The sequence below is a fragment of the Coturnix japonica genome, chromosome 1, assembly GCF_054131305.1.
Source record: "Coturnix japonica strain WE chromosome 1, WE-NBRP24, whole genome shotgun sequence".
Lineage (NCBI taxonomy): Eukaryota > Metazoa > Chordata > Aves > Galliformes > Phasianidae > Coturnix > Coturnix japonica.
Genome location: NC_140663.1, coordinates 105,089,475 through 105,117,221, shown reverse-complemented (window position 1 = coordinate 105,117,221; position 27,747 = coordinate 105,089,475). Strand labels below are relative to the sequence as shown.

Below are 27,747 nucleotides of genomic sequence, written 5' to 3'. Positions count from 1 at the left end.
ACCAACTATATTCTTACAGCTGAATAGCTCCAAATGACTTATCTCTAAATAGTAATGGGGATTCATTTAACTTTACAGAACATTACCCTGAAATGAAGAAAAATCTGTTTTATTTGCATGTGCTTATAACGGTAGCTCCTATACCTTGAGAGCATTATGTTTAGTCTGCAACAGCTGTTGTTTTATCTTTATTTCCTCCCGTTTTCTCTCATCTGTGATTCTTTTCTGAAGCGTGTCGCCCCTTTGCAGCAATTCTTTCACTGTGCTCTCATCATCTTCACTCTGATTTAAAATAATAACAGGTAAAATGGGCATTTAATTTAACTAACACTTAAGTACTGGAGTTTTAGACATATAAACCTACACTTCCTATGCTAAAGTAAAGATCTAAAAGCTACTTGCAGATCTGTTCTGAAGATATAATAGCATTTACTTTCTGTATCACATGAAGGACTCGAGAGGTACAAATAAAACAGCAAATGAAAAGCTCCAGATGTTTTATACGAGATTATAAAGAACATACAGGATAACAGGATAAAAACATTAAAGAGAGAAAGGTAAAATATTTCAAATTGAAAACTGAAATGTGTATCTCAAATATTCTACAGAAGTTTCAGTAATCATTGAAATTGTCAGTATGGTAGAGACAATGTGATTCCTAAGCATTTCATATAATAGTATCAACACAATACAAGACAGCTTTCTAGCACTGAAAATGGTACCACTATGTACTTTTCATACAGAAGGTGAACCGATTCCTACAGATTTCAAGACCATCTTTGAAACAACACTAAACATTCTACATATATAAACAGGGAAAAAAAATAAATAAATAATGCTATAGCATTGGAACATTACCCCCATAAAACTTAATTAACTTTTTATTTACCACTTGAGTAAGTACAGCCTCAAATTGCTTATGTTTTTCTTGCATTAAAAAAATAAAATAAAACGGTAAAAAATGTCCTTTTAGCATTGATATAAAAGATCTATCTTTGAATAATACCTTGAAAGGAAATACAATACTGTTTATTTATATTGCTTGTAAAGAAATATATATCTGATCTTGCTGAGGATTCACAAAGTGAGGATCCTAAAGATTTCATAGTTTCATAGTTTCATAGTTTCATAGTTTCATGCGGGTTGGAAGGGACCTTAGAGATAAAGATCTTCTTTTATTGGCTATATAAGAAATGCCATTCATCTGAAAATTACATTGAAGAATTCACAGCGGTATTCTGTTCATGACTTTTTGTTTTTGTTTTAATACACATACATCATTTTACTATCCACAAACAACAAACATAAGTAATTAAACTTACCACAGTCACATATTCACAATATAAGGTATGACCATATATGTTAATAACTAATCTCCATGTATTATTTGTCTTTAGTAAATGTCTTCTTTTACTATATTGCCAAAACAGATACAGTACTCTGAATTAATGCTAACTTGGAACCTTTGAATTTATAATATATTAGCACAGTCAAATTTTGTCCAAGTCATATCTAAAGATCTTAACACAAATAAGGTAGTTTCTCATTTTCACTTTTTCATCTTCCTATCTACTTCATTCAAACTTCAATTTCAATCAAATTACCATATCTTTATTGAAGTCCTCCTCTTTCAGATTCACCCCCTGCTGAATTTCAACCTCCAGTGGTTCAAGCAATTTTTGTATATCAAAGTCAAATTGCTCCACTTCCTTCAAAGGAATAAAGGGCTAGAACGGGAAAAATACAAATATAATTTATTTAAATTACATCTTTAATAGTCTTATTAGAAACATAAACAAGAACAGACATCTGTTCCACTCCCTATTACTAAAAAATTACTAGATTTTTTATAAGATGAAAAAATTATCACCATACAACTCTAACTACACACATACACAAATAAAGTTCAGAATTTTACAATACCCTGGGGTTCTCATGTAAGAAATACACAAAAGATAATGTCTATAAGATACAATTAGAATTCTGTGGCAAATGAAGATTTTTAAAAAAACGATATTCTCACATTTGTGAGCAAAGAATAGGCTCAGATAAACAATGTATAAAAAATTAAGTGTAGACACTCGCTGGCTAAATCTGATCTGCCAGAAATAGTATGGCAACAAGTAGTCAATTTAAACCATGCTCTGCTACCAATTGAGAACAATTTCAGGATAATATGTCTCAGTGTTTTGAAGTCACTGTTCTGTCAAATAGAACAGCAAAAATACCAGACTGATTACAAAGCATCAATCTCAAATTAATTAATTAATTAATTAATTAAATAATAATAATAAATAGTTTAATTTTACATAAGATATCCACTTAAAGATACTATGCAACATACTAAAAAATAATAACCAAAACCTTGTTTCTAGAAAGCACTCCAGGTGAGGCCTAACAAAGGCAAAGCAGAGAGGGACAATCTCTCCCTACTGTCACCCCTCTTTTGATGCAGCCCAGGATATGATTGGCCATAAGGACTACAAGAGTACACTGCTAGATCATGTCCAGCCTTTTATTCACCAAGAGACGTATGTCCTTCTCCACAGCACTGCTCTCAATGAGTTCTTCTCCCAGTCTGTAGACATATCTGCGATTGCCCTGATCTAAGTGCAGCACTTTGCATTTGGCTATGTTGAACTTCATTCAGTTCATGTGGACCCAGTTGCCAATCTTGGCCAGATCCCTCTGGATGGAATCCCTTCTTTCTGCCAATATTGACTACACTACTCAGGCTAGTGTCATGAGTAAACTTTCTGAAAGTATGATCAATCACCCTGTCTATGTCATTGATAAAAATGTTAAGAGCACCAGTCCCATGTCTGACCCCTAGGAGACACTACTTGTGATGGGCCTTCAATTGGACATAGATTTGTTAATCATAATCCTCTGGCTCTGACCATCCAACCAATTCTTTCTTATCCAACAGACTAGCCTTCTGAATTTAGAGATAAAGATGGAGTGGAGGACCACATCCACGCAGACATCATCAGTTGCCCTTCTTTTGTCCACAGATGTTGTCAGTCCATCATAGAAGGCCAACAGATTGGTCAGGCACGAGCAACAGTTGGTGAAGCCTGTCTCTGATCACCTTCTTGTCTTGCATGAGCTGTAACTCAGCCTCCAGGTGGATCTGCTCCATGAATTTTCTAGGCACAGAGATGAGGTTCACTGGCCCGTAATTTCCCTTTCTTAAAATTGGAAGTAATGTTTTCCAGTGACCAGGGACTTTGCCTGAAATCTAAGACTTTTAAAATATGAGAAGAGTGACTTGGCAGCCACATCAGCCAGTTCCTTCAGGACCTTAGAATGCATGTCATCCAACCCCATAGACGTGCACACACTCAGTCTCATGTAGTGATCACTGATCTGTTCTCTTAATGACCAAGAAACTCTTTGATGTACCTCTGTCTACTTACTAAAGTGATAAGTACATTAAATTTTTGACACTTCCCTTGTACATTTCTCTATAGCACAATTGGTCTTTTTTTTATAAAGCATATGTTTGTAATCAAGACGTTAACAGCCAAAGCTATTCAGTCAGACAAAAGAGGCTAGACATCAACTAACAGTCAGAAGATCTGTAAACTGTTATCAGTTGTTCCACAGATGAACTGGGAAATTTAGAGTAAAATATATTAATTGTATCTGGTTGATGATTTTAATGACAAAGACTCTGTACACTTATACACATTAATGGAAATATAATAATGGATGATATTCATAAGGAAACATACTGTTCTCAAAAAGTTTCATGAAGAAGCTCAGCTTCTTACCTAGCAACTACGTGAACCAAGGCAGAAATAACAGCAAAATACAAAGTAATCTATACTCAAATGATCTGAAGAATATATTCAAAAGTACTTAAGTATCAGTAAAAGAGAAATCAACTAATAAAAGGAGAATATTTAATTACCATTATCTTCTTGTATAATGGAAAGAAAAATACTCGCTGAAATTCTAGTAATTGAATAAAGTTTAAAAAACACTTGAAAATTTTAAATCTCAGTACACTGTGATATACTTACAGCTTCATTTAATTATTTCAGGCCACAATTATTCATTGTTCCTTGAATTTATTTGCTATTTTTTATTTACTTCACTGTCATAGTGATAATTGTCAGTACTTTTAAAAATAATTTCAAAACATGCTAGAACTGACTGTACACTAATTATAAAAGCTTATTAGCCTCTCAAATTGATTTTTCAGTGTAACTGCAGAGTGTCTATTTTTAACTAAATATTAGTAAACAAAAAAAAAAAAAAATTGAAGTATACTATCTCTTAATAACTTATCAGCCCATAAATCTGAAATCATGACTAAGGGAAGTACGGCTCTACTTCTACAGATGTGAACAAGCCAAGATATAAAATTTAGTCCTTTATACAAATGAATACAGTTCAGAAATAGTGCAGCACTACGGACAACCTTTACCAGTCACAGTGTAGTTGTCCATTTTCCACAATACTGGAGAAGGTTTCCTAAATTCTCACCTGCAGTTAAAACAATGTGCTGTAGTCACTATTCTTATTTTGCTAGGTATATGCAGTAAAAAAACATAGTGAGGTGCTGCCATTCCAAGTCATTTTTATTTTTTTTTTCTGTACATTTCATAAGTGAAATAAAATCTAAGTGAGAATGTTGACATGTTGAAGACATTTGTATGTTATATTCTGAAGACAGATATATATATATTTTTTTTCCTGACAAATGTCTTTTTGTCCTTCTTTGAGTGAGCTCACAGCACACAATGCAAACAATTAACCCATGAAAAATCATCCACTGGCAGCTGCATTATTTAGATCACTTCATCAATGGATGCCTCATTACAACGTTTCACCTTACAACACAGTGGAAGAGTATGGCACAACTCAGAAGGAGTTCCGTACTGCAGTATTCAGAAGAGAATGTTACACAGTAGAGTTGTTTGTGCCTCCATGTCCTCTGTCTACTGTTTGTTACCTCTGTACTGAGTAGAAGCACATTGGAACTGCTGAAAGTATGATGGCTGCCAGGAAAACAAAACAAAACAAAACAAAACAAAACAAAACAAAACAAAATCCCTAACATAATCATCCTAAGTCACACGAGTATGAGTAGGCTGGGGGTTGGGAAAGTTGGGAGAGGACAGATGACCTGAACTGGCCAAAGGGATACCATATCATATAAAGACTTGCTTCAAAAAATCAAAGTAACAAACAAACAGAAAAAGAAAACAAACAAAAAATAACCAAAGCAAAACAACAACACCAATAAGTACATAAGGAGAGAAAGAAGTGGGTCCCACTTCCAAAGTATCCACTGATGAAAACTAGTCTAAGCATCAATGCGCTTAGGGGAGGTAATGTGTCTTTATGGCACTTGCTTTTTTTCCCCTCACCTATGAAATTGTCGGTGTATCAACCAGATAGTTTTCTCAGTTTCACTTTCACTATTCCAATCCCCCATCCTGCTGAGGGGATGAGAGCTAAGTGAGTTACTGTGTGGGTGCTTAAATGCTGCTGGATGATGTCTACCCACCATAATAACACAGAATCAATATTCCTCAAAATCTAAGTTAAAACTACTTAGAAAGGGCAGCAGCTTTGGAAAAACATGTCTTGTTTATTGTTGTGCAGTAAGGAATGCTACATTGGTCAAAGAAATAATGTCAATAACTCTGCACTCAGTTACAGAAGGAACTTGTGTCCCTGAAGAGCAAAATGATTAGAAATCATCCAGTTAAAGTTCATCTTAACTAGCAAAGATGAAATGATATAGTCAGACAATTGTTGGAGCTTGCTTGTATTACAAAACAAATAATATTTTCATCTTTCAGCCAAATAGCGCATCAGTTTTAAACAATCCAGAAGTTAATTTTGCCTGCATATAGGCTATGAGAAAGTACTTGATTTTCAGGAGAGACTAATAATTCCTGGAATAAAACAAACAACAAATGTCAAAATAAGACATACTTCTCAAAGAGAGAGGCCATAAAAAAGAGTGTTCTGAAGAATTCATTCATATCCTTTGCACAATTTTTGCATTTAAGATTAATATGATTTATTTTTAATTTAATTCCAATTACATGCCACTGTTCATTTTTGCAGTTCATAAGTGTGCAACTCAGCAATATACTGAAGAAAAGAAAATACAAACCTTACCCCTGGTTTTCTCCTCAACCTTTCTGGAGGTCCCTCTAACCTCTCTTGTTTTCAAGCAAATATTGACACAATTATTTCACATTGCTTCATAGTTTATATCATTAAGCTTATGTATTTATTTATTTATTTTTCCCTCTCTAGGACATATTCTGTTCCACAAATGAAAACTAAATCAACTCAAATATGTACAAAGAATGTGCTGATTACAGAGGGTACTGATCACTGTGAAAGCCCAAAACAGGAAATGAAAATCATGCAACCTTACTTATGCATTTGTAAGGCTTATTTCCTTCCCTGCTATTGATCCTCTGTGCATTGATTTCCTGTGCCATTACACTAGCTACCACAAAGACATAGGATCAGGATCCATATACTCCTGCTATTCAAGCTACATGGCTGCCTGCTTTAATCTGCAAAACAACTCTTCACAATAAAGGCAGCAAAAAACAGTGGAGAAGGTGAATGGTTTACGTCCTTCCTCATTCCACGCCAGAAGTTACAACTTGGCCAAAAATGCCCTAGTTCATATTGAACTCATATTCAGTTAAGTATTTGAACTAATTGAAGAGATAATTAGCTGAAGTAAAGTTGAAGTAAACAAAAACAAATACATGCATGCCAAACCTTAACGAGTCTCAGCCTCATAGGAAAAAACATGTAATAAAAATTATCCCTCTGAATAAATTCACATAAAAAAATGGTTATGGACAGTAATTTGAGAAGATTAAGAAACTTATTATTGCCTAGATGATATTCATTTTTAGTGTTAGTGAGGTAACAGGTATATGTTTATATAAACTTAGTGAATATCACTATTTGCGCAGTAGTCAAAAAACTCCCTTAATGCCAAACCTCCCTCTAACACTCACACTTAAAAATAGAAAAATGGGATTTTAATGTATTTTCCTTTAAAAACATAGCTTTTGAAGACACTATAGTCCATTGACGAGTTTTAACTGTGCACCTTATATAGATACCATTCTGTACGCATTTCCATATAGAGGCAAGTCTTCCTACCTTTCCACTCTTAATTCTTTGTGATATGGCAGCAAATCGATGGTTGAGCTCTGATAGTTTAGGCTCTATTACTTTCCTGCAGTGATCACCACGGTTTGTCATCAAGTCTACCGCTTGGTCACGCACAGAGTCCACCTTTGGATGCATATCATTCAGCTCAGCCTTTAAGCGCTACAGTCCGTGAGCAAGAGACAGGGCTTGAAGTTAGTAATAAATGCAAAGAGAGAGAAAGAGAGAGAGAGAGAGTGTGCAAAGGAATAGGGAGCAAAACCACAAAGCAAATTCAGACAATTATGCATGAGCATGCAAACACAGTATAAATACATGAGATAACATTCATAATCACATCCCTCAAAATTTACAGCAGGAATGTATCTATATATCTTTTTTTCTGATCTTCTATTGGAATATAATTTTGGATAGTATTTCTAGAGAGGTTGTTATTTGCCATAATACAATCTTCAACATATTTGAGGGTAGAATCAATTATTTTATGATCTTAAATATAAGGAAAGTTGCTAATTGTGTTAAGACACCGGCACTAGTTGTCCAGAGATGCAGGTGCCACATCTTTGTACATGCTCAACAGCAGCTTGGATGGGAACTTGGGCAGCCTGACATAGTGGGTACCTGTGGCAGGGGGTTGGAACAGAATAGTCTTTAGGGGTCTTTCCACACCAAGCCATTCTGTGATTTTGTGATCATAATTCATACATTAAAGAACTCAAGGTAACAGTTGCTATTTTCATTACTGTTTAGTAATGTTCAGTGGAGGGAGGGAAAAATAATGAGATGAAGACCAGTGTGATATTTCCGTACAAATCTACCAATATTTTTTACAAAACCATACCTTCTACTTCTGTAATAATTATAACAGAAGATGCCAATACGGGCACAGGCAAAATAGGGGAGCTACACATTCAGGAATCATAAACACACCTGAGCATTAGGAAGTATTTCACAATGTCTGTGAAATGCCTATATGCATTATAAGTGCAAACTTTTATAGATGGCAAAGATAATAGTACTTTCTGCTTTATGTTGGCAAAACTGTTCATCTTTCTTCCGAAGTCTGTCCTGTAATTATTCTGAGATCAATGAAACATTGATTTATGCTCTGTGTAAGTGCTACTTGAAAATTCTGATTACCCTGGAATTTTCTTTGGTAAATGGTATCACTGCGTTGCCATCAGCAATACAATTCTGATTTTGATTTCTGAACTATTTCTCAGATAATATGCAACATTTCACACTTATTACTAAAGTAAGTACATGCATGTATATATAAATCTATATAGATAATAACTTAAAGTCTTTTACAAAGAAATTATTTTAAGTAGATACTTTGTCACAATTATTACATGTCAATTTTTCATCAGTCAGTCAAATGATGCAAGAGGCCAAATAAAACCTGTAAATCAATGCACTCAGCCATTATTATGCAGATTGTTCCCCGTGTAATATTCTTGCTCATGGTGTTGGGCTAGCATCAATGCAAGCAGTGTTTATAGGACTAAAACAATTATATGACAGAGAAATCCAATGCAGATACCACAGACATAAGAAAAGAATAAAAGAAATATAGAAAAGTATTTAAAAATGACAGAATGGGAGAAAGGGTTTTTGTTTAACCAGCTCCGTTTAAGTGTTTTTTTTTTTCCAGCAAACAGGTTTAAAAAGATGATGTTCTACTCACCATGATGTAACCAAGACTTATAAGGTATCTGGTTTTATCCCTTTAGGAACTTAACTTTTGCAGTCTTGTACAAAGTCTACAGCTGCCAGAGGGTAGCTTTATCGCAGAGAATATAATGTTAATCAATTCTGGATACCTTTCAAAATATGCTAGTTCTGATACATTCCTTTTCAGAATAAAATTAATGTTTTCCAGAAAATCACATTTATTTTTTATTATTTTTTTTTTTTACCTTAAGAGTTTCCTCTTTTTGCTGGGGCTTTTGCTTATCAGATTCATCCAACAGTATTTCAGCACGATATATCCAAGTCGTGACATTAGCTACCTTCTGATCAAAAGCCTCCATGTGCTTTTGATATTCCTGTATGTGAAAAAGGTAAATACTGCATACAAAAAAGTAATCAGAACTGAAATAATAGTCATATTTATGCCATTTGTGGCAAACACATGTATGTTATGAAACAAAATTTCCTTCTTATACAATATACTTGTCTTGTGAAGGACAAAATCTATCTTATGTGTTTGCTTTCACTTTATATGCTTTATTGCTTTGAAAGACATTCTAGAAGAGACAGAATCTTCCTAAGAGACAGACAGGAGGGTGATACAATCACAGCCAGAAACACGCATCTGCAGCTCAGTGAAACTGCTGAGAGGAACAGGAAGCTGGTGGCCATGCCTAATGGAGGTGAAATTTCCCAAGAGTCAGGCTTGATTTTTGGTGAGCTACTGAGCTGATGGAAACTACGATGGAAACAAGGATTCACTTGCAAAATCTCCATCAAGAAAGTGAGTTACATATATAAAATTTTCATGTACATTTCACCCAGCTTATCTGCTTTCAAATTTTACTTTTTAAAAAGCCACTGTTGTTGATACTCTAATAAAAATTTTGTTGTTGCTGTTGTTTATTTATAAATGTTTTGTCTTTTCTGATGAGACAGAATGAGATGTATGCATACCCACCTCAAAATTATAGTGAGCTAATAAGTACATACAGTTCACCTATAGGAATATGGACATTTAAGAAGTGTGACAGTAGCAACCAGTAATGTTTAATTGAGCTGTACCTCTTAGTCACTAGAAGTATTGTGTTGGTTTTTTTTTTTTTCAGAAACTGCAATACTGCTACATAACATTACCAATTACATAACCACAGCAACCTATAAACTTCAATATATATTTATTATAATCAGTTCTACATTGAAGCTGAGCACCTACACCATGCTGGACCAAATGCTTCAGTCTTTCAGAGTGGGCAGACACAAATAGATGTCTGCACTTGGATGCTTCCTGTAGATGAAGAAGCCCTGTACTGATTCTGCATATCTGTTACAGAAGCATTCTTAAGATAATGGTCTCTAGTAGAGCTCTAAAACATCAAGCTCTGAAAAGTTAAGTCTAATGTATCTCTGAGAACTACTTCAGTTTCTCTGGCTTCAAATTGGATTCTGATTTCAACAGGAAGAGAAACATCATAGAAGATTTGCTTATGTGCTCAGCCACTGTATGGTGGCTATGATATTCCTTCTTTGCTTTTGTCAACTCTTTGGGACAACACGAAGGAGAGAATAAAGTTTTATGACTGCCAGTAGTTCTAAGCAGCAGGGAATTCTTATTTTAAATTAGATGTGTTTCAGGAATTTACTTTTTATGAGGTTTATTCTGGGTCCCTTAACAAACTATCCTCATCAAAACTTGCACCACAAAATTGCCCAGAGGACGACCACACAGTTCTGAAAGACCACATCATCATTTTTCAGCACATGACGTAAGTAGTCCTGAACCGAGCTTCTAATTCACTTTCCTCTGAAATGAATTTAATTCACATCCATTCTGAGGACCAAAACAACATGCAAGTGGTGACTTCCAGGTTGCATTTCTATGGCAAACAAAAATGCTAATGTAGACAAACACAAAGTCAGTACCAATACTGGTAATTTCCTTTACTTGATTCATATTCAAGTAGTCTAGGTCTTAGGGAAGAAAAAAAAAAAAAAAAAAAAAAAAAAGGCCCAGAAACTACTATGGCAGCTAAGAATGGGAAATACTAATATATATACATAATATGTATACAACAAAATAAACAATGTGATTGATTTTCAATGAATTAGAAAAACATACTCTGTGGCACCAGAAAAAGCAATCCCATGAGAATGAGCACCCACACCTGTGCATCATTTCTCTTGTGGGCACAAAGGCATTTTTCTTACCATTAACAGATTTAACCATTCCTCGGCACGTGAAGTTACTGCGATCCAATTACTGTTCAGTAGGCTGAGTTTATCTTCCACTAGACTTTCCTTTCCTTTCAGTACTGTCTTCAAATTCTCTCCTAAATCACAGATATTCTTAAGCTGGACTTGGCGTTTCTCAATCTCCTTCTGTGTTTCCTACAATCAGCAGAATTTAAAAAAAAAAAAAAAAAAAAAAAAAAAAAAAAAAAAGTAAATTAAGCACTCTCCACACAAAGATAATCAAACGGCCACAAGGTTCATCCTCTTGCTTCCTATAATTGGGGAAATAAGTATAACATAAATTGTTTGGTTTTCGCTCTGATAAAATTGTGTTCTTCATTTTCTTATATTTAGTAAACAAATTCTTCTTATAAATAATGAATTAGCTCTCACTACAGTGTTCAAAATATAGTTTTAATACTTTATTATTAAAAAAAAACAAACCAAACCAAAACTATGTTTAACAATATTTACCTAGAGATATCTACTTTGCATGTAATAAAATGACATAGCTATGAAATTGCACATAATGAATAGGACAATAAGAAAGCATTATAATAACATCTCAAAGCTTATGGAACTCTACCAAAACTTGTCTTATGAAGGATTTCAGCATTGCTTTGGTATTTGCCAATGCAATCTTTTTTTTTCAGCAGAAACCATGTTCTGTACTGTCAATTGTCTTGTTTCCAAACTGTAGAAATGCATCTTTTCATTCCACTCACCTGGGATTCTACTCAGTGATCTAAAATATTAAAATACTACCCATATCATCTAGAAACCACATATATGTAGGATGTTCTGAAAGTAACGTCTCCTATTTATTTACATGGAAATGACAACAGATACAAATAACACAACAACACTGTTTGACTGATCAAATTCTCAGCGAAAAAAACACTATTTTCCACAGTCACTGCCTCTTGCTATGCATTTTTGCCAGAAATTATGTACCTGCACATCGTGCCTGTAAAAATCTGCATTAGCAGAGGTGACATACTGTCACTTTGTCACTGCTGAAATGCACCACCCTTTGCCCTGCCTCACTGTGCTCACAACTATTGGTTGGCCTCCAAAAATGTACAGCAAGCATCAATGAATGTCAACAGGTGCAGGTTTTTTTCAGGATGGAGAAATTTAATTCCACAACTGTGCTTCATAGGCATTTGCATGTCAAATGCCACTGTATCATACTGCCTCTCTGCTACCATGTTGCCAATAAAATTGAATGGAATAATGATGGGAAGGCTCAATACCTACTGCCATACCACTAGCATCAGCCTCTGATGTAATGAGCCTACAGAATAACAGAAAAGGTACTACTTTTGGTGCAGCTCTCATTAAATACATAATATTGATAATGTACATAGAGTAATAAAGCTTATATTAATTTTTCAACAGACATTCCTTCATCCACCAAACAGGTCACTGATCATAGAAGATCAGGTTGGTGAAGCAACTTGCCTTTCATGAAACCACACTGGCTGGGCCTGATTCCCCCCCTCCCCCCCCCCCCCCCATTCAAACTGCTTGGCAATTCCTGTTAAATAGAACTTTGAAGACTTTCATTGGAAGAAACTCTTTTTACTTATGGTTTTCTGAAGTAACATTTATGGATATTTGGTCCAGGATAACACAGCAAAAATTATTTGATCAAGATTTCTGAATACAGATTTCACAAATACTGGCAGCATGCCTTAATTGAAACGGGGAAGTTACATCACCACTGAATGCCCAGCACCTGGACATTTCCTAGGGAAATGGCATCTGGGTTCCCACAACACAGGAAATTGAAAACAGACACACAGATCCATCTCCCATGCTAAATGCCTGCATGTATGGTATGCCTCAGGTGACCAGCTTCTAGTCTGCATCCTGATAAAGCCAAAAGGAGGAAAGGGAGAAGGTTGCAGATATGACCAGCTAAGCTTCTCTACACAAGTCCCTACCATTGAAGCCTCAGGAAAGAAACTACAAAGTAAAATAAAAGTTTTACTTTAGGAATAGAAAAATCAGATGACTTGAAATTCAGGAATATGTAGGATCCTTTGCAGTGTTGCAAGATATGAAGATAAACTTTAGTAAGAATTCATAAGGAGAGGTTTTAAGTTGTATACAGTAGTACCTTTATTTTACGTATGGACCCACATAATTACAGGATGAATCACTGTTTGTATAAATAAATGTAGCTGTCTGTGCAGCCATGTACACTTTAAACAAGGTTCACATCTCTCTTTCTGATTCAACTCTAGTGTGGGATACTCTTTATCCTTGCATTTAGCAACAACTACTACAGCTGTTTGGCTTTGGTTATGCTATTGACATTGATCAGGAAACAAAAATCATAACCTCCTTTACATTAGCAAAGACTAACTAGGAACAACTGATGATTGAAAAATAAAGCCACATAGGAATGTGGGTTGTTCTTTTTTTTCTGATAATATGATGAAGAGGTTTTCTGAGCGACAGAGTAAGACTGCTATGTATCAGATTAAACTGTTTTTTTGTTCTTGTTTCTTTGTTTGTTCTCCACCCCCTCCCCACCCCCCCCCCACAAACCACAAATGTGGCTAAGTAATAAGGATACCATTTTTTTTTCTATTAATTTAGATATGTAGATTCAAAAATTCAGAATCAAGAAAAGATAGAAGAAAAAGCTACATATGGCTCCACACAGCCTGTATTTTGTGAATTACTCTAAAGTAATCTTAATAATTTAAATCTCTGTAAAAGAGAGAACCCTGGTTGTTGAGTTCTCCTGGGTGAGATTACACAATTAATCAGAAACTGAGAAACTGACATCATGGCCTCCCCAGGGGCTGATACACATTTACTTGTTTATTCACAGAGCATCTTTTATTTCTTATTACATCCTGACCACTGACAATGAATCAGTTCAAACAATTTACAGATCATTTTATTTCACTGATTTTACTGACAGGAAATATGTTGCTGAATGTGTTAGCTAATGTATTTCTGAGTACTTCAAGTCAGCTTTACACTCACTAGTATTACGTTCTCCAGCTGAAGTATAATATAGCAATGGTAAAATTACACTGCTGATAGGGAGCGATAGAGAATCTTTCCTCGTGCTACCATCTGGCATTTCCTTATTGAGAACATGATTTTCTGGCAATCAAAATCATATCATACCAGCTTCTGACTAAAAGACAAATAAGCCCCACAATGATTAATGTCTTTTGTGATAAACGCATACACTAACTCAGTATTCTAATTATAAATGGATTTTTAATATACAATATTTAATGACTATTTTTCTACTCATGTGTCATTATTCTTATCTATTATAACAGAACTGAATTCAAGTGGAAAGTTTTATCTTGTCTCTGTTGAGTAAAAAGACACAACTTACAGCCTTCATTACATTTCTCATTTCAAATAACTAAGAAGGCAAGTTTTTATTCTATCCTTAGACAAATTCTAGATACACACAATTCCCTTCATGTAAAGACTATTATTTTTCATTACTGATATCTCCTGCTCCTTTTTGCTTCTGGATGTTTATACCTTGAAGACAACATTCTCATATTCACATTTTTTACCTCTAACCTCTATAATTATCTTTGAAACCGAGAGTTTTCTGCATGCTTTAAAATAGTTGGGTATTGAAAACTCATTAGAAATAAGTTACGTAATAAACATAACTGTATCCTTGTGCTGTAAAGAAAAAAGATTATGTGTTCTCTGCTCAGTTGCAATGACTGCAGCACACATCCAATTTCAGTTCATTCACACTACTGAGTTTTCCTGACTCTGTTTCCATTTTCCATGCTAGTTTTCAGCATACTTTCAAAACAATGGCAATCTGCTGGGCCTAATTAATCTCCCATTGCATTTGGTTAGATTGGTTAATCTTCTCAGTAGTGCACTTACTCAGGAAGTCCAAAGCCCAAAGCTGTGACACTAATCAGATACTGTAATGACGTGGTACTGGGGACTGAATTATTGATATACTATTATGTACCATGCTACACTGAAATCCACATAGGACTAGCAGTGGCATACTTGGATGTGAATTCCTCAAAATGATTTTAAAGTGTTCATGTACCATACAACACTTCCTGCTACAGTGGGAACAGATCGTTTGTGCAAAAATATAATTATATCACACAATTTCATCATGTACATGTGTATCTGGAAGGCCTGCATCTGCTACCAGTCTGTTGGATAGTTCAAAACTAATAATGTGCTTGTATTTACAGGAATATTGATTTATATTCCCCTAAAGGGAATCAATCCTGAAAAAGGATTTATGAAAGATATGCAGTAAATATATACTTCAAGAAGAGTTGTTTTCATACAAAGTTGTTTATCCTTATTTTAATCATCAACTAACTGAAGCAGAAGAGCTGAGGCAGTACATGAGGCCAGACCCAAATGAGAGAGTTATTCTGGAGCTGAAGCCAAAATGCACTTGTTACCAGTTTTATATTTTTGCAATCCTTTAGACATAATTTCCTCATGAGAATTCATAATACTTTAGCATTTTTAGGACTAGTATGTTCATCTGCTTGATATATTTTTTCATGTTAAAATTTCTCATTTTAAATAGCTTTTGTTACATTATTATTATTATTATTATTATTATTATTATTAATTATTATTGTTATAAGATAAAATATGCACTTTTCATAATAACATTAAAATGTAACAAGAACTTCCCACTATGCAACTGTGCAATTCATCAAACTTTACGTTCAAATTACGCAATATCTGAAGAAATACATCTAATGGTTAAATGATTTCAAAGACAAGTCTTTTCATTTGAGCTAGTGCTATGTTAAATCCATCTGAATTAGTTTCCTGGAAATGTACCTAGGAACATACAGTTTGCATTCCTGTTTTTGGAGAACTGTATCTCATAGTTCAGCAATACTAAATGATTTTTTGTTTGTTTGTTTGTTTGTTTGCTTTGTTCACTGTGTCACTGTGTAAATTGCATACTAATTACACTAAAGAACTAATTAGCAACACAGTTAGGGGACATTAAATTGATATGATTATTTAATATATCTCTTAAACAACTGTGACCTTATAATGTGTGACAAGATTAAAATATCATGCAGAAGTGATGAGAAAAACTGTAAAACTTTAATGGCAGTAAGTGAAAGGGGGAAAACAGCAAACAGCAATGGGTACAAGGCTTTTGTTTGAAAGTCAAAGCAGTAATAGTCAAAAAAGTAACTGCAAGATACTAAGGAGTGATCTTAGCATGCTTTTGGACACTACTTTTAAAACACGGTCACTTGTAGACTGAGGATAAAAAAATATATATATATATTCCATACCTCACGAAAAACTTCTAGCATTTTCTTTTTCTTGGTACCTGTTTCATAAATCATCAGTGTATTTCAAGGTTAAAGGCACTAAACTCAGAAACTTGAAAGGGGCAGTTAAAAACAAAACATAAAAGAAACACACACACACAAAAAAAAACCAAAACAAAACATAAGAAACACAAAGCAAATTGTACTCCAGTGTCTGAATCAACTACAGTCTTTTATGGAAGTCATAAAATTGACTGCACATTATTCATGGCCATATCTATATTGCGTGTTGAAACCAGTAAGTTGTTGAAAGGACTTTTCCTATTAAGTGGAGCTGAAGCGCTAATTTTTCACACACAAGAAAACAGTTTTACAGTTTTTTGCTGTATTGCTTTGGAATCATGTAACGGTACTTAATCAAAACGTCCCTGGCTGCACATAATTCTTTGAAAGTTTGAAGCTTTGAATTATGATGAGTGTGGTTTCCTCAAAAGCACATCTTTTGGTATGTATATATAATGATGGTTTGGTTTGCTTATGATCTCAGTCAGAATGGATTTTCCTTACGTATACAGAATATAAACCAAATTACCTAGCGTCAAATGATACTGTGCTGTCTTAGTATTCCACAGAGATATGCAGCTTGATTTAGCTCTTACGTCCCTTTGTGATTCTGTAAGATTATTATCTATTTAGTGGCACATGTATTAAATTTGAGGAAAATTTCATTTTGGGATTTGCATTTTCACCTAAACTAAGAGTTCAAAGTAAGGTATTATTGATATATAAAGCCCTCGGAGTAAAAATGAATGAGCGACAAAACAAAATGGATAAGGAACCAAATATTCTTCCTCTTGGCTGCTACATGAACACATGGACCCTACTGATTTCTGACACCCTTCTTTTATCTTCTGGAATTCTTTTACTTTTATTCTTTAACTTTTTAAGTAAAATGGGATGAGAGAGAAGGGATCACTATTTACATGGATACTGGATGGAAAATTCAAAATACTCTTTGAAAAATAAAATTCTACTTCAAACTCATTTCAGGGAAGATTATTTCAGTGTGAAACAGAATTGTGCAAGTATATATATACATGTAGGGAGATTAAGATGCTTAAAACTTTTTTGAGCATTAGTGTTTGTGATAGTAACATAGCAGTTGTAAAATTCTGCCGATTAAAACTAGAATTGTTATTCCCTTTACCAAGCCTTCTTTAATATGCATAAACTGAGATGTATAAAGGTACAGTGTGCGTTACATTGTTACCTTGCCCCAAGCAATTTCAGCATCCAAATTGCTAGGCATCCCTTGCACAGCTGATCTCTTTGTCAGTTCCACATCTGTTGCTGCAAGCCATTCTGTCAGAGAATTAATTTCTTTTCGTAGCTTCCGGGACAATTTCAAGCATTTCTCTAACTCTTGCTTTTTTTCTGTCACCTGTAGAAATAAAACACGTGTTTCTTAACTGTGGTTTGATGATTTTTTTTAGTATATTCTGGCTGCCACTTTTGTATGAAAGCTTAACTTAAAATTCTTCGAGGCAAATTGCACTTATAATATATACAGTTTTAATAAGTTCTCAAAGTGTTTATTTTTGCAGCTAGCATGAAAATACCAATTAAAAAAAGAAAAAAAATCTTCAAGTATTCACGTGCAGTTTAGTTCAGTGCTAACTAAAGATAATGTTTCTTAGTTCCATATAAACCAAGAAGAGAAAGGTGAACATACATTTCTACAGAGTTACATAAGCATTTACTATAAGTAAGCCATATTACACCATTATTAAAGGAAGTGCAGCTTGTAGACTGTTATCCCAAGCTTCTGTTCAATTGTCCTCCATCTTCTGTCATAATCTTCTTTTAATTTCAACCTCCTTATCCCCAGTTTGTTTTGTCATTTCTAGTTTCCTTAGAGAACCAGCTCTTGTTCACATTTCCCATAAAACTGTTACTAGCTCAAGTCCCAGGGCACATCCCATGAATGTGACTGCCAGTCTCTTACCTGTGAATCTTTACTACAGACTTACCAGCAGCACTTCTGTGCTTTACAGTAAACTTTCCAACCTGACCTACTTAAGTCACTACTGCACTTGCACCTTCCAATCTTCCAACTCCCCACATTAACAACTTTGTCATCACAGGTCCTCAGTTAGGATTTTCATATGCTGAATATTTTGGATGTGAAGTAATATGGACAATACACGTTCTGTTTCTTAAGTTGTTTTATGCACACTACAGGGAACCCCTGCAAGAAAAGCTGAATGTTTGTTGTGACTGTTCTGTATTACATTTTGGTAAGCATCTTGAAGGATAAGGGGAATATAATTTTCCCTGCAAGCCCCTCAGTACATTCGGGAAGATAAATAAGTTTCTGAATACTAAGGAAAGCAGGCATAAGAGTAAGTGAAGAAGTCTCACGTGGAAACCTGCAGTACAATAGGACATTTGGAAACTGCTAATTTGAAAATATGAATAACATTATGCGCTGTAGAAATTTAAAAATTGCTAATAACTGAAGGCAGATCAAATCTGTGCAGTGGATCACAAATATTAACAATAAATGTCTAATTATTTCACATATCTTATTACTAATCAGGAAAAATTGTAGCTACTGATTTTTATTTAACTTTTTTAAACATAAATTTTAAGTTTAATTTTTATTTTGGTTATATAATAACTGGAACTTCTAAGTTATGTCAGTATTTTAGTCGCTTACTACCACTTCAAGATCCTATATTTGTCTAATCTTATAAATGGAAATGAATTTTTCACATATTTTGAGTAGGACTTTCTGTTGTTCATGTAACCAGGACTTTGAGGTTAAAAATCCCATTATCTTTTCTCCCCATCTATTATAAGACCTATTCTATTCAAGAATATAAATGCTGGCAGCATTGTCCACAGTAGTAACAGATATCCAAAAATGGTACCAATATCTAAGTAAAATTAGATGGTCCTTTAAAATTGCTTGAATAGAACTAGTGGCATAGGGATTAAATTGTTTCCTAGTCCTAGCAAAGGACAGTTTAAGTTTTTAAAGGCAATAGGTTGTCTTTTGGTCTACTAGAGTAAACATTGTATTTACTCAGGGAATAAACAACAAATTGTCCTTGGTTGTGTATTATTATTCTGTGGAGGATTACTACTGAAACTTCAGAACTTTTCTTCCCTGAATATACTTTAAGTACTTTCTCATATACCACATTCATCAAATGAGACCTCAGAATTTAGTCAGGCCAAAAGGTAATCCCTAAGAAAGACAATAATACTCAGCTTTTTAGCTGCAGAAAGATTCAAATAAGAGGAGCCTGAAGTCCACGTATGCTTTTCACCTCTTCTGAGGAATATTAACAATTACATTAAATAACTATTTGCATGTACTTTGCAGAAATATAATGCAAAGTGCACTACCCATTGTGTGATTGCCTGTGTAAGAGAAACCATAACCATTTGGTATAAATATATAAATTTGGTATATATATAAATCATTTGGTATATATATAAATTTATATACCATAAAATTAAATTATTGGTACCTGTCCAAGCTCAAAAAAAACCCAAAAAACTGTGTTACTCTATATATCTCTAAATGCTGGATATTCTGTCAATAATATAACACTATTCCCATCTACACTGTATATATCTGGAAGTAACAATTGTATTAGTTACATTTTTTACTTAAAACATAAAGCTGTATTTCTGAAGAAAAGTAGGAAACAGTGCCCTCTCAAGGCCTTGTTTCCTACAGTGATACCAAACATAATATTTATACTCCATAAACCTTTTCTATATTTTAAAACTGTCTGAGCTATGTTAAATACTTTACTTGCAAGAATCATTAGCTGTAGTAAATAAAAATGGGAGGAGTAGATAACCAAAGCAAAATGAAAGGTATTTTAAAACCTTTTAGCAATACAGCTGAAGTTGAATAGACAAAATCCTGTATAGCAGTGGACTGTGAGGAGGAATCATCTCACCTTCCAAGTGGTGGTCTGTACAGCAGCAACACCTTTAGTAGAGCAGCAAGAAAAATATTACTGCCACTTTGCTTTAGAGATTCTCTAATCTGCTGAATTATCACAAAGAGATTTGCTGTAAAGATGTTACAGACCATATGCAACATTTACTCACAACTAACAAACTACTTAAGTTGTAACAGCTGTTCATGTGTACATATGCATGTATATGTCTGTTACAGAGAGATAATATGCACGAGGGAATGCAAGCGTAGACATGGAATGCTCTTCATAAATGCAGTCTCTGTTCCATGATATTCAAATCACATTTTAGTTTCCTGTAATTTCATCTCAAACTTATGTACACTGAGGCCACTATTGAATTTTCAAAATTATTCATCACACTTTCAGAGCATATTCAGCTAAAAATGAAGGGTGATGTTCTGAGTAGACAAAACTCCTTTATAGAAGTAAAAGAGATTTAAGGTCATATACTACCAGAGGCATTGATAGGAATTTATATCCATATGTTCATACTATAATAAGAAAAGAAGTAAACAAAAATATAACTTTCTCCTTCTATAAGGGAATTTCTAGCTTCAGTGTACAGTAAATGTATCTAAAAAATATAGAAAACCTCTACTGAGAGATGTATAAAACTATTAGAAAAGATTGTAATTTTCCTGACTTCTTGAGAGCACAAAACCTCAGTAGATTTAAATTAAACCCATTTTACATCCCTAAGAATGTGGTTATTAAGAACTGGAAATATTGTCTAAGTGTGAAGAAGAGTGTTTTTCCCTTGAAACTACCGAGTTTAGTCCTGAGACATACTATCAGTTATTACTACTATCAGGTTTTTCACAAAAAGAAAAGCTGTGGTTCTCCAAAATCAGCACAATCAATAAGGAATGAACATGGCTAAGTGATCAGTTCAGTTCACTAATTCTAAGCCTTTGTGACCCTCTAAAAGCATTAACTACCATTATGAGTGAAAGTAAATGTAAAAAATTAAATCCAGGGCAATAATGGTAAACAAAGCACTACATATTTTTGAAAGACATTAATTAGAGGTATTGCTCTATTAGATCACTAATGGCCTTCTAATGGCACATTTTTATCACTTCATTAGTTAACAGGTCCCCTCTAATAATGGCACCTGTCGGCTGCAATTATCTTAAATATAATGAAGAAAAAAATGCTACAGTCCATTCTAAAATAATGGAAAAAACAAATGTATCATCTATTCTTAAATGATAGCTATCCACACCTTAATGAAGCAGACTTTTCATTCTTCTTTACACTCAAAATACTGATGTCGCTTAATACCTGTGTTTTAAAGAATGGCAGAGAACTGTTTTAATTCAAGACAGTGGTTGACTGTTTTGTATTACATTTTCCTTAGGTTAATGCCACAACTCCTCTTCAAAGATCAGCAGTTCTTATAGAGGACTGTACCTCACTAGCAGGCAACCTCTTCCATAGATAATGCAGAACCAGAATAAAAAGCCTTTAGGAACTGACACAAATTTCTTTCTTTATTTAGACCTGTTCTTGTTAATAGTAGTTAGCAGCCTGTCATTTCATTTGTTTATTTAAATCTGAGGGAATCTTTGTTATAATGAAAACACTGTCCTTTTAGGAAGAATAGCAGCTTCTAAACTGTGTATGAATTGATATAGAAATAGATGATATATAAATGAAAATTTTACACAAGGAAAAGCAGTGCTCAGGATATTATTAGCAACAGGTTCTATGAGGTTGGTTACATATAAATAACATATAATATTACAATTAATTAGCATCATAAAGTAAAGTACTATAACATTTAGAGGTCTCTCTCTCTCTCTCTATATATATATACATTCTGTAAGAGAAGCTGAAATAAGAGAATACTGGAAAAGTAGTCATGTAGTCCTCCTAACTATACACTAAGAAATATTAAGTGGTCAAACAGAGCACCGTATAAATATCAGACTATTTTTAAAGACTTTCCTAAATAATTCAATTTGAATTGTTAATACATTAATACTCATTAATGCATTCCTGATTAAAGAACTTAAAGGCACTGTTGTCCAAAAGGAAGAAATCTGAGGGTACCTATGTAACAGAGAATGTCAAATAAAAAAATTTAAAAAATAAAAATAAAAACAAATCTTGCTCATTTCTGAAATGTAATACAGTGAGACAGCTATTCCACACACTCAATGAACAAGATTCTGTGTGGTTTATATACTAGGATACAGCAACTAGGAAAGTCAGGGTTTTACAGATTTAAACCAGGAAACAGTTATGACAAGAACTGAATGTTATGTTTAGTTAAAGTCAAGAGTGCAGATGAAGCAAAGCGGAGAGGTACACAAATGCCTCCTGGGGAAAGCTGCAATAGCAAGAACTTTTGGTGAATAGATTTTTGGACAGCAACAAATAGAAACAAAATACATAATGATCTGTACAACTAGAGGCAAAAGGAAATGAGAAGTAGAATTCTCTCTTTTGTCAAGTAGTTCTTCAGGGGAGAAAAAAAGTGAAAAAAATGACAAAGAAATCCTGAGTACTTTTCTGACTTGAAGTGTTTTGAAGGTAGTGGTTGTTTGATACATTATAAGGAAACAAGACCCCCTTCTGGCTAAAACAAAATAAACTAGGGAACAAAATAGGAGAAAAAAAAAAAAAAAAAGAGTAAAATGTATAAGGAAGTATAATTTTAAACTTTAACAAAGCAATTGTCTGATTCTTCAGAAGGTACTTTTCTTTCTTTTTCTTTCTTTCTTTCTTTCTTTCTTTCTTTCTTTCTTTCTTTCTTTCTTTCTTTCTTTCTTTCTTTCTTTCTTTCTTTCTTTCTTTCTTTCTTTCTTTCTTTCTTTCTTTCTTCCTTTCTTTCTTCCTTTCTTTCTTCCTTTCTTTCTTCCTTTCTTTCTTCCTTTCTTTCTTCCTTTCTTTCTTCCTTTCTTTCTTCCTTTCTTTCTTCCTTTCTTTCTTCCTTTCTTCCTTTCTTCCTTTCTTCCTTTCTTCCTTTCTTCCTTTCTTCCTTTCTTCCTTTCTTCCTTTCTTTCTTTCTTTCTTTCTTTCTTTCTTTCTTTCTTTCTTTCTTTCTTTCTTTCTTTCTTTCTTTCTTTCTTCCTTTCTTCCTTTCTTCCTTTCTTCCTTTCTTCCTTTCTTCCTTTCTTCCTTTCTTCCTTTCTTCCTTTCTTCCTTTCTTCCTTTCTTCCTTTCTTCCTTTCTTCCTTTCTTCCTTTCTTCCTTTCTTTCCCTTTCTTCCTTTCTTCCTTTCTTCCTTTCTTCCTTCTTTTCTTTCTTTCTTTCTTTCTTTCTTTCTTTCTTTCTTTCTTTCTTTCTTTCTTTCTTTCTTTCTTTCTTTCTTTCTTTCTTTCTTTCGTTCTTTCTTTCGTTCTTTCTTTCGTTCTTTCTTTCGTTCTTTCGTTCTTTCTTAACAGGAGAACAGAATTGCCATTCTGACGACTGCCTTTATCTCTATTCTCTCTACACCATTAAGAATGTGAAGACATTGAAAGCAACCAGTAAAAAAAACATTAACTGAACATACCAAGCTTATTCTTCACTTTTTCCAGTTATAAAAAGAATATGATTTTGTATTACAAATCATACAGCTTACCTTCGCACCCAATTCATTATATTGCAACTTCAAAGCTGTAAGCCTTTCATCCAGTTCTTTTGGGTTCTCTGTCTGCTGCTTTTGAACAATCTGCCTCCCAGTTTTTATCACCGTTTCCACTTCGGACTTCACCTCACTCAGGCTTTTATATAATTTCTAATCAAATAGAAATATGAAAGAGAAACACCCCTATTAAAATAAGTAAAAATGAAAAGACTATTGAAGATAATACAAAGACACACTAGAATTCTTCATTTTGTTTGCTGCACAAAAACATCACTACACATGACTGAACACCATTCACTTCCATTTGAAAACTAGAAGAGCTGAGAGTGCACAGTAGATGTCATGTACATGACCTAAGGGTGGAGAAAACTCACCCTGAGTGTGTGTGTATGTATAAAGTGTATATAGAAGTTTACGAGAAAAATCCACCACTTTTTCTAATTTTTTCCAGAAATTAAATTGCAAGATTCAGAACAACCTGTCATTATTAGTACTGACCCAGCATCCACCAGCGTGAATACAGAAGGAATATGAGGTTCTCCAGTTATGGAGCAGAAACACCCTGCAGCCCAGCAGAGGCCCATGGGGAGGGCAGTCCACTTGTAGCCCACAGACACAATGCTGAGTAGATCCCTATGTGCAGCCATGATGCAAAAGCCCATAGGGCAGCAGAGCATGTGGCCTGAATGTGGATAATATGACTACATTTTTAAAAATTAATATTATGAGATTTGTTGTAGGGAAAGATGTTCTATAAACATGTCCTTAGAGCATGAAAGTTATGGGGCTGAAAAAGCTAACTGCTGAGTGAAACTATTAGTACAGGGCTTCTAAATACCATGTAGTTCTGATAAAATTATGAACTCAAGGACAATTGCATTTAAGAAAAGCCCAGTAAATAATGAAACAGCACCAACTTGTTCCATGCTTATTATAAAAGAGAAAAATTCAGGAATGCTGAAGCATGAGAAAACAAACAAACAAACAAACAAAACACACACACACACAAAACAAACAAACAAAAAAAAACCACAAGAAACCATAACACTGCAACATGATTGCTCTTATATTTGCTGTTAAAATCTCCATTTTATTTTTGTCAACAGTAAGTTCAACTTCCTGCCAATGACAAAGGGGAATTAACGTGATTCATTCACATTTCTTCATTACTAATCAGGAAAAAATGTAGCCACTGATTTTTATTTAATGAGAGATGTATAAAACTATTAGAAATATGACATATTTAGGTCTTTTACTTCTGTACCATAAGAAAGTCACAGCAAGACAAGTCTTGAAAGCTGTACTGGGAGTAACCAGTGGCTTTCTGTATGTTTGCCAACTAGAATAAATACAGTGTATTGCAACACCCCCAGTTATATTACACAGTTTCATGATAGTAGCACGTTGAGGGAAATACAGCCCACCCAGAAAGAGAAACACATATCCAGTACTGGAAGGGGGGATTAGAAAATGTCTCTGAATTGTATTTTAATATAGTGAAAGTCCATAGCCATTGTTCATAAGTTCACTTCAGTGCAAATATTTTGATATTTTTTTCAGTTTTGTGATGGATACTTCTTTTCTCATCCTTATTTCCATGCAGCATTCTGTATTCCTTAGCTCTGCCCATACACTTCTGAGCTTCGCTCTCCAGCCCCCCTGAAAAGTGTCCATTGCCTAAAGTGGCTCCTATAACTTTTGTTAAATAACTTTCCTCTTAACTTTTTTCTCAGATTCTTAATATCTCTCACAAAGATATACTGAAACAATCACAACAAATACTTTATATTTGGAGGATAGAATAGACAGTAAAATAACATTTTATGTATTTACCATGCAGTGGTCCAAATGTGATTGTACTACTTCCTGCTCAACACTCTTCGTCTCCAACTTGGGCACTTGCAACTTCACTTCATCTAAAATTCTTTTGCATTCTTGTAGACGCTGTTCAAAATTAGCTGGTTTCTGAAACAAGCGAAACTTCACAGAGACATCCTGCAGCTTTTTCTGAAAAATAAAGAGGTGTGAGTAGCAGACGTGAAATGACATCAACATTGAAGACAATTCTTGGCTCCATTCCATGATGCTCAGAATCCATGGTCAATCAGCACAGTTTTTAATTTAAACATCTCAAATCTTTTGGGAAAAATACCAGCAGCAGAGAATCTTGGTTTCCACAGGAAAAGAAACGTCTTGCATTATCTAGGGTACTGGACGTAGCATAGCCAATGACAAAGGAGCCCATATGCTGGACTGAAGAAAGGGAAGGTTTTCATATTTTCCAATTTGTATAATGTTGGAGGTGAGGAGAAAATATAGGTTTAATGGCTTGAGCATAATACAAAGAGATCCAGAGTGGATGCTTATCAACTCTTGACCATGTTGCTCCTTCTTGCTATTAGTGTATCTCTAATAAACCCCCAAATAAACCCAAGTAAAGTTTCTTGAAAGTAAGTAGGTCTAGCACAAAAATTAAAGTATGAAAATGATTTACACTAAAACAACAACAAAAAAAAACATAACCTAGAATAAAAAGAAATTAGTCTGAAGGCAAAAAAAATCTACAAGTGTAGCTTCTACTTTCAAAATTTTCAGAGTTGGTTGTCTTTGTCAATAAGTTATATCGTTTGCTTATGCAGTCATCAGGGGAAGGGAAAATAATGAGAAATTAAACAAAGAAAGCACATCTTAATTACCTACAAGAACCTGTTTATCTTTAGAAAAATAGGGCAAATTACTAGTAACATAAGTTTATCTACTATTTGAAAAATAGCAGGTCATTGGGAAAAGGATAATTAAATAAGAATTCAGCATTTGCAAACACACTTTCAATATTTTGTCTTCAAATTTTGGACACTTTATACTAACACTTTTATTTTCCGTACTATACAAACTTGAAAAGAATTGTAATATGGAACAGAATTAGAATTTAAATAGAAACATAGCATTTGTAAAAATGAGCATAATTTTTTTGGAAAGGGAAATACTGTTTCTCCTAATTGGTTAGAATTCTGTGAAGGGGTCAAAAATCACACTCTTGTATTAGTGGAAGACAATAATGGGTACTACAGGAAACTCAGATTTCCAACATGTCTTTCCATCTACACTGCTTATTAAACATTCTTAATTAAACTGAGATCTAATGGGCTAGAAAAGGAAGTATTTCCCTAAATAAATAAGTGAACAAATGGATCGAAATAGGAAAGAAAGATTTGGAATGAATGGTCTCACATTTTTACAGAGTGTTTGCATACACTAGATTCATACTTAATTAGTTTTTCATCTTCTTGTGATACTTCAGCTTGATGAAGTCATGTGGGAAGCCTGCAATGCCCCATCACTATCTGTTACTATTTATGGTGAACAATATAGTAAGCATGACCTAGAAAACAGAGAGAAATATGTTATTTGTGGTAGAGAAAATCACTGAAGATTGCACAGCACAGCAGATCTGTAATAAAACAAACAAACAAACAAAAAATTATGCTTTTTATGTAACTGGGACTGGGATCTATATCATCTATAGAACTCTCACTCAAGCTATAGGGATATCTATGATTGTTAAATTATATAGTTATTATGTCCAACAGTTTTAAGGAAATATCAGTTGAACATCTAAAAGAAGGCAAAAAAGCAAAGTGGGTATCTGGACTGATTTGGAACATAAAAAACAAAAGAGAAAATACTTGTCACAGTATAACAGCTGCTGCATAAAGCTATACTGCGTTCAAACACTGTGCAGTTTTGAACCACTCATCTCTAAAAAAAACCTGTACATAGAAAA

General features: G+C 34.0%; 1 protein-coding gene across 45 annotated transcripts in view; it reads right to left on the bottom strand.

Moving 5' to 3' along the window:
* The window catches only part of DMD (dystrophin), a 1,121,556-nt gene that overhangs the window by 574,812 nt on the left and 518,997 nt on the right, over nucleotides 1-27,747 (bottom strand). For 37 of the 45 annotated variants that reach the window (XM_085549559.1, XM_085549432.1, XM_085549489.1 and 34 more), the window contains 8 exons: nucleotides 25,797-25,970; nucleotides 23,958-24,113; nucleotides 17,653-17,823; nucleotides 11,071-11,250; nucleotides 9,090-9,218; nucleotides 7,162-7,332; nucleotides 1,605-1,727; nucleotides 145-282 (listed from right to left, as the gene is read on the bottom strand). In XM_085549559.1, the coding sequence (XP_085405685.1) occupies nucleotides 145-282; nucleotides 1,605-1,727; nucleotides 7,162-7,332; nucleotides 9,090-9,218; nucleotides 11,071-11,250; nucleotides 17,653-17,823; nucleotides 23,958-24,113; nucleotides 25,797-25,970 (1,242 nt within the window). Of the gene's footprint in view, nucleotides 1-144; nucleotides 283-1,604; nucleotides 1,728-7,161; nucleotides 7,359-9,089; nucleotides 9,219-11,070; nucleotides 11,251-17,652; nucleotides 17,824-23,957; nucleotides 24,114-25,796; nucleotides 25,971-27,747 lie in introns of those variants that run through there. The other 8 variants (XM_085549624.1, XM_015884302.3, XM_085549644.1 and 5 more) reach the window with 3 other exon arrangements.